Source organism: Neophocaena asiaeorientalis, unplaced genomic scaffold, assembly GCF_003031525.2.
Source record: "Neophocaena asiaeorientalis asiaeorientalis breed wild unplaced genomic scaffold, Neophocaena_asiaeorientalis_V1.1 scaffold46, whole genome shotgun sequence".
NCBI classification, from domain to species: domain Eukaryota; kingdom Metazoa; phylum Chordata; class Mammalia; order Artiodactyla; family Phocoenidae; genus Neophocaena; species Neophocaena asiaeorientalis.
This window is the reverse complement of record NW_020175393.1, coordinates 4,263,863-4,275,502: the sequence shown is the minus strand read 5'-3', so window position 1 is coordinate 4,275,502 and position 11,640 is coordinate 4,263,863. Positions and strand designations below refer to the sequence as shown.

At 54.0% G+C, this 11,640-nt stretch overlaps 1 protein-coding gene across 1 annotated transcript in view; it reads left to right on the top strand.

Annotated features, from left to right (window-relative positions):
• Nucleotides 1-11,640, top strand: part of CPNE5 (copine 5) — a 92,047-nt gene that overhangs the window by 77,146 nt on the left and 3,261 nt on the right. Inside the window, exons 13-19 of the mRNA XM_024766391.1 lie at nt 667-720; nt 3,976-4,037; nt 7,153-7,199; nt 8,834-9,015; nt 9,925-10,052; nt 10,294-10,396; nt 11,194-11,251. Coding sequence (XP_024622159.1) covers nt 667-720; nt 3,976-4,037; nt 7,153-7,199; nt 8,834-9,015; nt 9,925-10,052; nt 10,294-10,396; nt 11,194-11,251 — 634 coding nt within the window. The remainder of the gene's footprint in view (nt 1-666; nt 721-3,975; nt 4,038-7,152; nt 7,200-8,833; nt 9,016-9,924; nt 10,053-10,293; nt 10,397-11,193; nt 11,252-11,640) is intronic.

Sequence of the window (11,640 nt, the reverse complement as noted above, 5' to 3'; positions counted from 1 at the left end):
TGCCAGGTTTGGCATGAAACCTCAGAACAAACAGCATGCTTTCTCAGTGCCCACTTCACAGAAGATCTGAGAACAAAACAGTGCTTTAATATTAAAACAGTTATAATTAGAGAGTGGAAATGTGGAATACAGGCAGATTTAAAGATAACAGAGAAGACTTCAAAGAAATGTGCTTGTGGCCAGATTTTTCAGCGATGCCCAGGCCCCCAGGAGTCCATGTTCATTCTCCTCCACTGGGAGGGCTACTTTGGAGTAAAAGTTCGAGATCCGGTAAATTCTAAAAGTTCCACACCCTCATAGAACAGGTTGGGAGACTGAGGCGCAGTGTAGTCTTGGGGCTGCAGTGTGCCCTCATTTCGACAGGCTGCCTAGCAAGCTGTCATCCCGTGAATATGTCAGTGAGCACCATGTCATCTGGGTGGCTTTCATGCCTGTGGTGGCTCCAAGGTTGTTCTGGGCTTCTCTCCCCAGGCTCTCAGTTTCCACCTGCACAGCCTGCTAGTCTCCCACCTGCACTTCCCACCTGTGCCCGAAATCCAGTTCGTTCTTCCTTCTGTGTCTACCTAGTCACCCATGACTCCTCCCTCTCTCCTGACTTCAGGGCCACGCCCAGCCCTGACTGCTTGGAAACGCTCCTTCTTACCTGGTCACCGTTTTTTTCTGCAGGTGGTAAACCCGAAAAAGAAAATGAAGAAAAAGAAATATGTGAATTCTGGCACAGTGAGTAGCCACCCCCTTTCTGCCATGGGTGTAGACATCCCGAGCTAGGTCCGGTGGCAGGAGTCATGTGTGTCTGTGTGTGCTCCTGCGGGGTGTGGGAACGAGACCTGGAGGGTTAGGGGTGGGGAGGGATGGGGCCGATGGAGCAACACGAGGTAGACGTGTAAGAGACACATCAGGCCCTGTGATACAGAATGAGAAATCCCAGAGAGAAACTACCATGGGGACTTCCTGTGGAAGGAAGAGGAAAAGGAGTCGCATTTATTGGGCCCTCTGGGAAATTCCCCATTTAGGTGCTTTTCACAGGTTGTTTCCTTAAGTGGCAGACATTATCATCACCTCATCATGAAAGCGGAAACCAAGGCTGCAGGCAGGGAAGTGACTCAACCAAGGTCACAGAGCTAGAAGGTGGTAGACATGGCAGTGAGCACAACAATTAAATTCAGAGCTTGCAGCTGCTGTGGGCTGTACCCCTGCTTAACCATGACCATGCTGGGATTATACCGGCCCAGTGGCTTCTGGGGGCTGATCTTTAGGACATTCGTGCCTTTCTTCAACAAATATTTACTGTGTGCTACCATGTGCCAGGTGCCTTTCCAGACACGAGGGATACAGCTGGGAACAAGAAAGACCCAAATCCCTGCCCTCCTGGTGCTTATTGTCTAGTGGGGGGGAGACAACACGAATATACACACAAATACCTGTGTGTGTCAGGTGGTTGTGATTGCTGTGGGAGGAAGTAGGGTGAGGTAAATGGATAGGGAATGCAAGAGATGAAACTACTGTTTTATTTAGAGTAGTCAAGGAAAGCTTCTCTGAGAAGGTGACATTTGAGCAGAGATTTAAAGAAGGTGAAGGAGCACGTATTGAAGATATTGAGGAGAACGAATTCTAGCTGTAGGGATCAGCATGTGCAAAGGCCCTGAGGTGGAGCCCACCAGTGCACTTATAGAACAAACCAATGTCTTTGCAGTGCAAACACACCCAAGTCTGTACCCTTCGCGTCCCTCCCACTCTAGAGGGCCACAGCCCCATCACCTAATACAGCCAGATGTAGCCATTTGAGTCAGGCCAACTGCAACTCCAGACTAGAAGAGGTCACAGACAGGGAACTCCAGCGTTCCTCCAAGGAACCTTATTTTCTCCATCTGTAAAATGGGGCTAATACATCATCCCTCCCCTGCTTAATGCACAGGGTGGCTGTGGCAGACACATGGGAGATGCAGGACTGTAAACTGCAAAGTACTCTGCTCATTCAGAGGGGGCTGACCACTGCTTCTCTGATTGTAATTGTTTCACACGCAGGCTTGGAGTAATAGTTCTTTTGTCTGAAGCTGCAGTGTTTCTCAGTGGGGATGCTATCGGTATTCGGGGAAGAATAATTCTTTGTCTCACAGGACTTCCCCGTACATGGTGGGATACTTAGCACCCCTGGCCTCAGCCCATAGCTAGCAATAGAGCCCCAGTCATCATGAGACCCCAAAACTCTCCCTCACATTCCCCAATGCCCCTAGGAGAGGCAATACGTTCCCCAGCTAAGAAATATTAGATGTACAGCTAAAAAAAAAAAAGGTTGAAAACCACTGATCTCATCCAGCTTTCTTACTTTAGAGATAAAGAGACTGAGGCCCAGAGAGGAGATGTGATTTGTCTCAGGTCACACAGTGAGTTAGGGACAGAGCAGGACTGGGCTGAGGTCTCCTGACTTTCCCTTGCTCCAGTATTTCCTCAGCGTCCAGGATGCTTGTTAAAATACAGATGCCCAGGCCAGTTCCCTGGGGTTCCATTTTAGGAAAGCCAGGCTGGACCCCAGGAATCTGTATTTTGTGCTTCTCATACCTTACTTACTATGTGCAGAGTCTCCTGGGGATCTTGTTAAAATGCCAAGAATCTGCATTTCTACTCAGCATCAAGGTGATTCTGATGCTGTTGTTCGGGGGCTATACTTTGAGTACCAAGTCCCTGGGTCAATCCATATGGCCAGGCAAGTTAGGCAATTACTTCATCCCAGTGCCTGGAGCAGGGTTCAACTCTGGCTGCAGGTTAGACTCATGTGAGGAGCTAAAAATAAAATAAAAAATAAAAAATCCAGGGCTGGAGCCCTATCCCAAAGCTCCTCATATTATTGGTTTGGGGTCCTCACTCCAGCTGCAAGATGTTTTAAAAGCTTCCCAGGGAGTCTAGTGACCACAGTCAGAGTAGAGGCCACTGTCATAGTCCATTCCTAGAGAAAGGAGGCTTTGTCCATCCAGGTGCCTAACACTGTAACCACAGCAAGTGGGGGTCTCCAAGGCCCAGCTCAGTACTCACAGACCCTCCCATTATTCGGGCTAATGGCTGGTCCCCTTTGTCAAGCAGAGGCACTACCTGGCCTCCCACTGAGTTGATAAAGATGACTGAATCTGTACCAGTAGGGGCCACCCCAAATCCTAGAGTGGAGTTGTCTGACACAGGTAAAAGGTTCCCTGCCCCAATCTTCCCTCATTTAATTGATTTTAGCTGCCAACCTTTCCACTTGTTTCCACCATCCTAAATCATTTTCATAAAGAGCTGCCCGGTAGCTACCTGTCTTTGGAAAGCTGTTGCCAGAGAACTGCCAGGGGCATAGATCAAGAGACCTCTGCCTGGGAGAGGGGGCCCCAGATGCTCAGTAACCTCCAGGGAAAGGACAGGCTGTTTAGCAGGAGGGTCTTGTGTCTGAGAGGGTAGAGATCAAGATGCTAGAGGGATGAGGTGGGACAAGTAAGATTTAAAACAATTGCAGACCAAAGAGACACATTTCAGGATTAACAGTTAGCGGAACATGGAAGCATGGAGCTTGTCAGCATTGACAGATCTTAGTCCTATGTCAGGAAGACCCCCCTCTCCCTCCACACTCCACACCCGTTGTCCACTCAGGGGAAACTCGATTCCTTGGCTTGAGCCCCTGTACTCCAGTGACAGAGACAGGGCCCTTCCAAAGATGCAGTTTGGCATCAAGGTCAAGAGCACAGGGTCTGGTTCCAGACGGACCTGGGTTCCCATCTCACGCGGCCATGTCCTGGTAGTGTCCTTGGACACACCGCATCGCTTCTTTGAGCCTCAGTTTCCTTGCTTGTAGAATGGAGATAATAATAGTACCTCACAGAGTTGTTGTGGGCACTGTTTGCAATGAAGCAGGCAAATGCTGGCACGTGCTGGGTGCTCCACGGCTGTCAGCAATGCTCTCCCTCTGCCTAGTGCTCCCCGCTGACCAAGCGTCTTTTTGTTTTCAAGGTCACACTGCTTTCTTTTGCTGTGGAGTCAGAGTGCACATTTCTTGACTACATCAAAGGAGGGTGAGAAGAGATGCAGCCTGGTTTCTTCGGCCTCAGGGAGAGGGAAGGGGCCCCGCACATGGACATGAGCAGCTCCGGCCCCACCTGGCCTCTTCAAGGCCATGGCTGAAGCCCGCGATCATGGGCTCTGAGCAGACCCTCAGACAACTCACGCAGAGCCCTGCATGCCCCTGATCCTGAGTGGCTGCAGAGGGCACTACTGAGCTGCGGAGGCCAGCCTGGGTCCCGTGAGGTCCCTGTGTGGAGATGGGACCTGCAGGTGGTAGGGACTCCATGACAAAGAGAAATGGGCTTAGGGAGGTGGAAAGAGCCCCGGTCTAGGAGGCAGGAGGCCCAGGCCCTAGGCCCCTCTTTGCCTTGAATTTGCTGGGTTACTTTGGGCACGTCACTCTCCCTCCCTGGGCATCAGTCTCCTCTGCACAGAGAGTTGGAATTAAGTGAATTCTAAGGTTCCTTCCTGCTCTGAGCTTCTGATACCGATGGTCTCTCTGGTGGGGGGCGGGCAGTGATTAACCTTCCCAGTGTCATTAGAGACCTACAAAGGGCAGGAGGAACTGGGAGATGAGCCAGGGGATGGTCAAACACAAGTTTAAGGAGCAGAAAGAACCAGAAGGGTCGGCATCCAGGCAGGCAGAGAAGCCTGGTGGCTCCAGCCAACAGCTCATGGAAAGAGAGCCTGACTCCAACGTGAGGTCCTACCCAGCACGCTCCCTGCCAGGACAGGTGCCAGGGCCGGGTGTGGGTAGCCGAGCCCACAGGTGCAGGCAGGTGAGTGATTACACCTGTCTGGAAAGGAGACAGGCAGGGCGGTTGCCAAAGGCTTATCCCAGCCAAGCGGGCTCTTGGCCGCCTGGTTCTCTGGGGCAGAGGGAAAAGTCGGGCCCTGGGAAGCCACACTTACTTTCTCATGACAAGGCTCCCTGCTGCCTTGAGCCTGCAGCGCCCAGGTTTCGAGCTCTCCTCCTACCCCCTGAGCACATGCCCTTGCTGCAGTCACCCACAGGCTTTCCTGCCCCTCCTCCATGCCTTCTCCAGGCCCTGCCCTGGCTCCCTTCCCCCATCAAAACTGCTCTATCTGCTCTCCATCTATTAAGCAACCACCCCTTATATTCCATGGTAATTTTCAAACAATCCTCATCCTGTTTATCCTTCTCATTTGCATAGTGCCCCCAATTTACAGAACACAATGGGCTGGGTGAAGATGATTATCTCCATTTTACGTCATGTGTCCAAGGCCCCAGCACTCAGTCGGTGGCAGGGTTCTTTCTGTCACCACATGCTGCATTTCTTCCATAGTAATGAACCCACCTCGCAGCTCCCAGGTGAGGTGTGATAGAGATGGCTGAGTTGAAGGGCTGGGTGCTGTCTCATTGAGAAGGAGCTCACAGAGGCAAGCCCTGGCTTTCCTCCTCCGCTGTCTTCACACTCTGGAGAACCTGAGTGAGAGGCCGACGTGTGTGTCCAGGCAGGCAGCTGATGGAGGCCTCTGTCTAGGGATTCTCTCCTGCCTGGCCTCCCTCCCCCGCCCCCCTGGACCAGGAGGAAGGCTGTGGGTTCCTCTGCCCCCACGTCAGAGTCCGAGATGGAGCTGGTTGCTGAGCAGCCTGCAAGGAGTACCTTTTCCACAAAAGTAGCTGCTTTCCAGTCCCTTCCTTCTCTGAGCTGTTTCAGAACCCAGAGCAGGGTTTTTACTTAAGGAGTAAAAAAAAGCCTGACTCTCCCCTCATGCTTTATTTGGAAGAGCCAGGCCAACAGTGTCCCTCAGCTGTAGTCCTGCAGGCCAGAACCACCTCTTGTCGTCTTGTGGCTCCTTCTCCCTCAGAGCTTGGAGTCTACTGAATGCTCTGTCCCCAGGCAGCGGACGAGGGGGAAAGCGTGTGGGGAGGGCTGTCTCTGGCCAGCAGACCCTGGGTGGGGTCTCCTGCTAACCATGCCCCTCACCTTTCCTGGAGATTGAAGGGTCCCTGAGCAGCAGCTCAGCTGTGATGAAGTGGAAAGAGGGCTGTGCTTTCTGATAGGGACCAACTGCTAAATGCAGGTGAGGTGAGCCCTGCCTCATCTTTTTTTTAAAAAAATAAATTTATTTATTTATTCTTGGCTGCATTGGGTCTCCGCTGCTGTGCGCGGGCTTTCTCTAGTTGCGGCTAGTGGGGCTACTCTTTGTTGCAGTGCGCAGGCTTCTCATTGTGGTGGCTTCCCTTTGCTGCAGAGCACGGCTCTAGGCACGTGGGCTTCAGTAGTTGTGGCGCACGGGCTCTAGAGTGCAGGCTCAGTAGTTGTGGCGCACGGGATTAGTTGCCACGGCAGTAAAGGTGCCCAGTCCTAATCACTGGACTGCCAGGGAATTCCTAATTATCTTTTCATCTTGTGATTCCCCCAAGCACCTGAAGGATTTGCTAAAAGAGATTCCTGCAGCACACCAAGGGATTTGGATTCAGTAGGTCCACGGGGGGCCTGAGACTCCTCACAGATTCCCAGGTGATCCTGATTCTGCTGGTCCATGGGTGCTCTTCCAATAGCACTCTTACAGAATTTTCCACAGACCCACAGACTGGCTTTTACTGGCCGCATCCCCCATGGTGTCATTTAACATATTCCTCTATCCCCTGCGTTTCCTGTAAACAACCAGTAGATAGTTCTGGAAGCTCAGTTAGATTCCAGTTCAGTTTTTTGGCAAGACGACTTCATTTGTTCTTCCCTCAGGAGATGCACAATGCCTGTTTGTCTTTCTTTTTTGCCAAATAAGTTTTAACCCTGAATCTGACTCCAAATTTGCGCCAGGAACACAGGGAAACCCTACTTCCCTGGCCTCAGGTGGACCCAGGGGCAGGGTTTGGAGAGGAAATAAGAAATCACAGCCATGTGCCCAGCAGAACATAATCATCTTCAGAGAGCTGTCACACTGCCTAACTCTTTTGATGCTGACAACAGCCCTTTGGGGGAGGGTGTAGCTGATGATACTATCCCGGTTTTCCAGAACTGGAGATGAGTGACTTCACCAAGGCTACATACCTGTCAAGCAATGGGGCTGGGGTGGAAGCCAGGTTTCTCGCTCCCTGTCCAGTACAGGCCTGCCTTTGTCCAGGTTACTCTCCTGCTGTTCTTCCTCTTCTAGGACCCAGATCAACTTCACGGTGGCCATCGATTTCACAGCCTCCAATGGTGAGTGGGGGCATGGGCAGAGGAGCTGAATGGGGGCTGGGGGCCTGGAAAGGTGAGGGCTTTTCAGGGCTGTGGTAGTTGGCCCTAGCTGGGAGCAGATCTCCCATACCCTCTGGCCTCATCCTCACTGAAGAGGAGGAACTTAGACCTAGAGAACCAAAGATGCAACCAAGGTGGCGAAGGTACCCCCAGATTGGATCATGGTCACTAACAAATCTGGCCTCTGGGCCTACATACCCTGAGCCACAGCCTTGCCCTTGAGGATACCCACTCTCCCTAGGGCAATAGGACAGCTTCTCTGGCCAGCAGACCCTCTGGGCCCATGGAGAGCCCTGGAGCAGAGGTATTTCCTCACAGGATCAGATTGCACAGCCCCTGTGCCATTCACCCCACAAGCTGGAGGGGAGAGCCAGAGGCAAGACTGAGCCTTGTGGTCCTCAGGGAGGCAGGAATGCCCAGGAGCTCCGGTCCTCACCCTTGCTCGGGCTTCCTTCCTCCTCTGACCTTCTCCAGTGTCGGGCTGTGACCAAGTGGCCGGGAGCAATCAATGCCAAACTTTACACTGTTAGAAACATCACAACCTTCCTTGGATTCTGGACCCCCATTAGCAGTGCTCAATTCTCATTTTTGTGCCAATCAGAAGATGCTCAGGTCTCGTACTCCACAGGTGTGTCAGAAACCCCCCTCATGGCTGTGGGCCCTCCCATCACAGAGTGATGGAATGTCAGAGCTGGCAGTGGCCGTAGTATTCATAACAGTGAGGAGAGTTATAATAACATCTGTTTAATCCTCACAACAGTTCTGTGAGGTGGGGACTGTTATTACCCCCATTCTACAGATGAGGAGACTGAGGCTGAGTGGTTAAGAAACTTATGCAGGATCACACAGCTAGTAGGAGGTAGAAAGGATTAATACTTGGCAGTCTGTGCTGTACTGCCTCTTGTTAATAAACGAGTAACTAAAATATGGACAATATTAGTGGTGACAAGGGCTGTGGAGAAAAACAAGTCAGGAAGAGGGATAGGGAGTATGGAGGAGGCTGTAACTTTCAATAGGCTGCTCGGGGAAGACCACAGCAGACCTCAAGAGGTGAGGGAGCAAGCCATGTGCACATCTGTGGAAAAGCGTCCCAGAGCAGAGGGAACAGCCTTTGCCGAGGCCCTGAGGTGGGAATGGTGAGAGGCCAGAACTGAGTGAGTGACAGGATGGTAGGAGATGAGGAGAGAGATAACCGCAGGCCAGATCAAGTGGGGTTTTGTGGGCCCTTGTAAGGACTTCAGATTTAATTCCTGGTGAAACGGGAGCACTGGGGCATTTTGAGCAGAGAAGAGGTGTGATTAGCTGCCTGAGTTCTGACATAGACTCACTCTGGCTGGTGTGCTGAGTATGGACACAAGGGTGGAAAGACGGAGATCGGGCTACTGCAGTCCTATGAGCAAGAGGGTGGTATCATGGAGGAGGGGAGAAGTATAGGTGGGATTCTGGATGTATTCTGAGGGTTTAGCAGCCATGATTTGCTAAAGGATTGAATGTGCGGTAAGAGAGAAAGAAAGGGGTTCCCTTGGACACCGCATTCTGAGCCTGGTGGCTTGGAGTGTCCAGGCCGGCAAATGTCCCCATGCCCTGTCTTGCAGGGAACCCCTCGCAGTCCACGTCCCTGCACTACATGAGCCCCTACCAGCTGAACGCCTACGCACTTGCACTGACCGCCGTCGGGGAGATCATCCAGCACTACGACAGCGACAAGATGTTCCCTGCCCTTGGCTTTGGGGCCAAACTACCCCCTGACGGCAGGGTATCCCATGAGTTCCCGCTGGTAGGAGGTCCTGGGAGAAAGGGCTGAGGGCTGACCAGGCTGGGGGTGTCGTGACGGGCCTGGGGTGGGGGGCATTCCCATCCTGCCCGCCTAGGGACTTGAGGTGCAGTCTTTGCAGAGGTAGGCTGCCTGCTGGATGTAGGGGAGCTTGTATCAGAGCTTCCAGAAACCCACTCCCCACCTCAGTCACGAGCACGTCCCCTCCAAGTCTGAAGCCGTCCACAGTGGGCTCTGCCCTCCTTTTCCTAACAAGACCCAGGTGGAGGTGGAGTGGGGATGTGGCTGAACTATTCCCCAAGGCCCCAGAAATGAGGCTAAAAGGGTGTGGGTTGGGTATGGACAACTGTGGGTAGTTCCAGGAGTTCCTTGGGTTGGTCTGAAATGGGGGCCCTGTAGAGATGGCTCCTCAGGCCACCTCCTTTCCCTCCCTCCCATGAGCTGGGGACACTCAGTCGGTTGCTGGATCACTCACAGCAAATGTCCCTCCCATGCCCGTAGGGTGCCAGGCACCGTGCTGGGCACAGGACACAGGAGGATGGAGCAGCTGCTGGCCCTTCCAGAGCAGCTCAGACTCTGCAGTCATTTTAGGGGGTGGTGGGTTTGCCCGAGGTTCCCTAAGCAGCCAGGACTCTGGGGGTCAGGGGGATGCTGTCTGAGCAGGTACAGGGAGTAGGGCAAGGAGCAGGTCTGGACCCTGCTCACCTAGAGCATGTGCTGCCCTTCGCGGTGGGCCCCGAGTGCTCCCTCCCCTGCCCCGAGCCCCCGAAGCCCCACCAGAGAAGAGTCTAGGAGAGCCCAGGCCTGTTGACCTCCCCAGCCCTGGCTCTGCCCCCACAGACCACCCAGCTGCCCTCCTTCCCATCCCTCCTTCCTTCCTGGGCTCAGCCTCCTTGCCCTCTGTGCCCCCAGAACGGCAACCAGGAGAACCCCTCATGCTGTGGCATCGATGGCATCCTGGAGGCCTACCACCACAGCCTGCGCACGGTGCAGCTCTACGGCCCCACCAACTTCGCCCCCGTGGTCACCCATGTGGCCAGGTGAGTGTGGCAGTCACTGGACCATCCCCACAGCTTGCCAGGTGCTTCCTTCTACCACTGTCCTCCCGGGAAGGCTGGAGGGAGTGTCTCTTCCCACTGATTTGCTGCTCAGGGAGGCCTGACCCTAAAGAGACCCCCTCCCACCGAAGAGCTGTCCCCACCAGTGTTAAGGGTCCTTGTGTTGGGGGGATGACATGCCCAGAGTCCCACCAGACAGACCTCTGACCCCACCCTGCCCCAGGAATGCGGCCGAGGTGCAGGATGGCTCCCAGTACTCGGTGCTGCTCATCATCACGGATGGGGTCATTTCAGACATGGCACAGACCAAGGAGGCTATCGTCAATGTGAGCAGGGATGGGGATGGAGCATGGGGAAACCTGGGGGTGCACCTCCCCCCCTCCTTTAGGGAAACCCTTGGGGCATGACTTCTCCTCTCCCTGCCCTCTTTGGGGCCACTCCTGGCTTCTTGCTGTAGAGCCTAGAGGGCCAGCAGTAGGGTTTTGGGGGTGGAGGGTGTTCCGGCTGATGAAGGATCTGGCTGGCGAGCTCTCTACCTACCTCTTCATCACACTGGATGGTCCACTCCATCCAGACTCCTATGGTGCCCTCATTAACCCATCTCTAGGGCTGCTGCCCCAAACCCCAGCCTGGCTTGGCCAGGTAGAAGAGGAGGGAGGTCCAAGGAGCGGGAGGCCCAGGAACATGGCTCCCCCTACCGGGTCGTCTCCCTATATAGGGGCCCCAGCCACAGCTGGCCCTCCCTCTGGGCCCACGTAAAAGCTGTCCCACAAAAAAAAAAAAAAAAAAGCTGTCCCACATGACGGAGGTCCAGAGGCAGAAGAGGGGACAGGAGTGTCTTGCAGAAGCAAACCTATGACCCATTTCCCCCTCTCCCTCCTGCCCTCTCCACCCCCTCTTCCTCTCTGGTATCCCTGTATCCTTGGCTATCCTCTCTCCCTCCTCCTCCCCCTTTTCTGTGTTTCTCTGTGTGTCTCCATCCTTCTCTCTTCCATTTCCTCCCTGTCCTCCTGCCTTTCTTCTTTTGACTCACCCCTTCCTGTCCTGACCTGTGATCTCCCGTTTCTTGTAACTGGCCCCTCGGCTGGGTACCACCCCGCCTACCTCCCATGTTGTCTCCCAGGCTGCCAAACTCCCCATGTCCATCATCATCATCGGCGTGGGCCAGGCAGAGTTCGATGGTGAGTCCCCACCCCCCTAGATGTTCCCCCCAGAGGCTTCAGGCCCTTGGAAATGTCCCCTCCCAAAAGAGTGAGAGCTCACACTGGGGTGTGTGCAGCTATCTGGATGAGCAGGCAGGATGTGAGTGTGTGTTTGCACAGGGAGGGGTGTGTCAAGGTGTGTACCGCACACCCACACACCAAGGTTGTGGGGAGGAGGCCCCAAGTCACTCCTCCCTCCTCCACCCTGGGAGCCTGTGGAGGGTGGGGGAGTGGCACCATGGGCTAGAAGTCAGAGACTCATGTGATTGGGCTCCTCCTGTCTCCTGGCCTCAGTTTTCTCATCTCTAACGTGGGGGTCTGGTCTGGCGGTCTCTGTCCTGCCAGGCCCAGGTGCCCACCAATTAGTC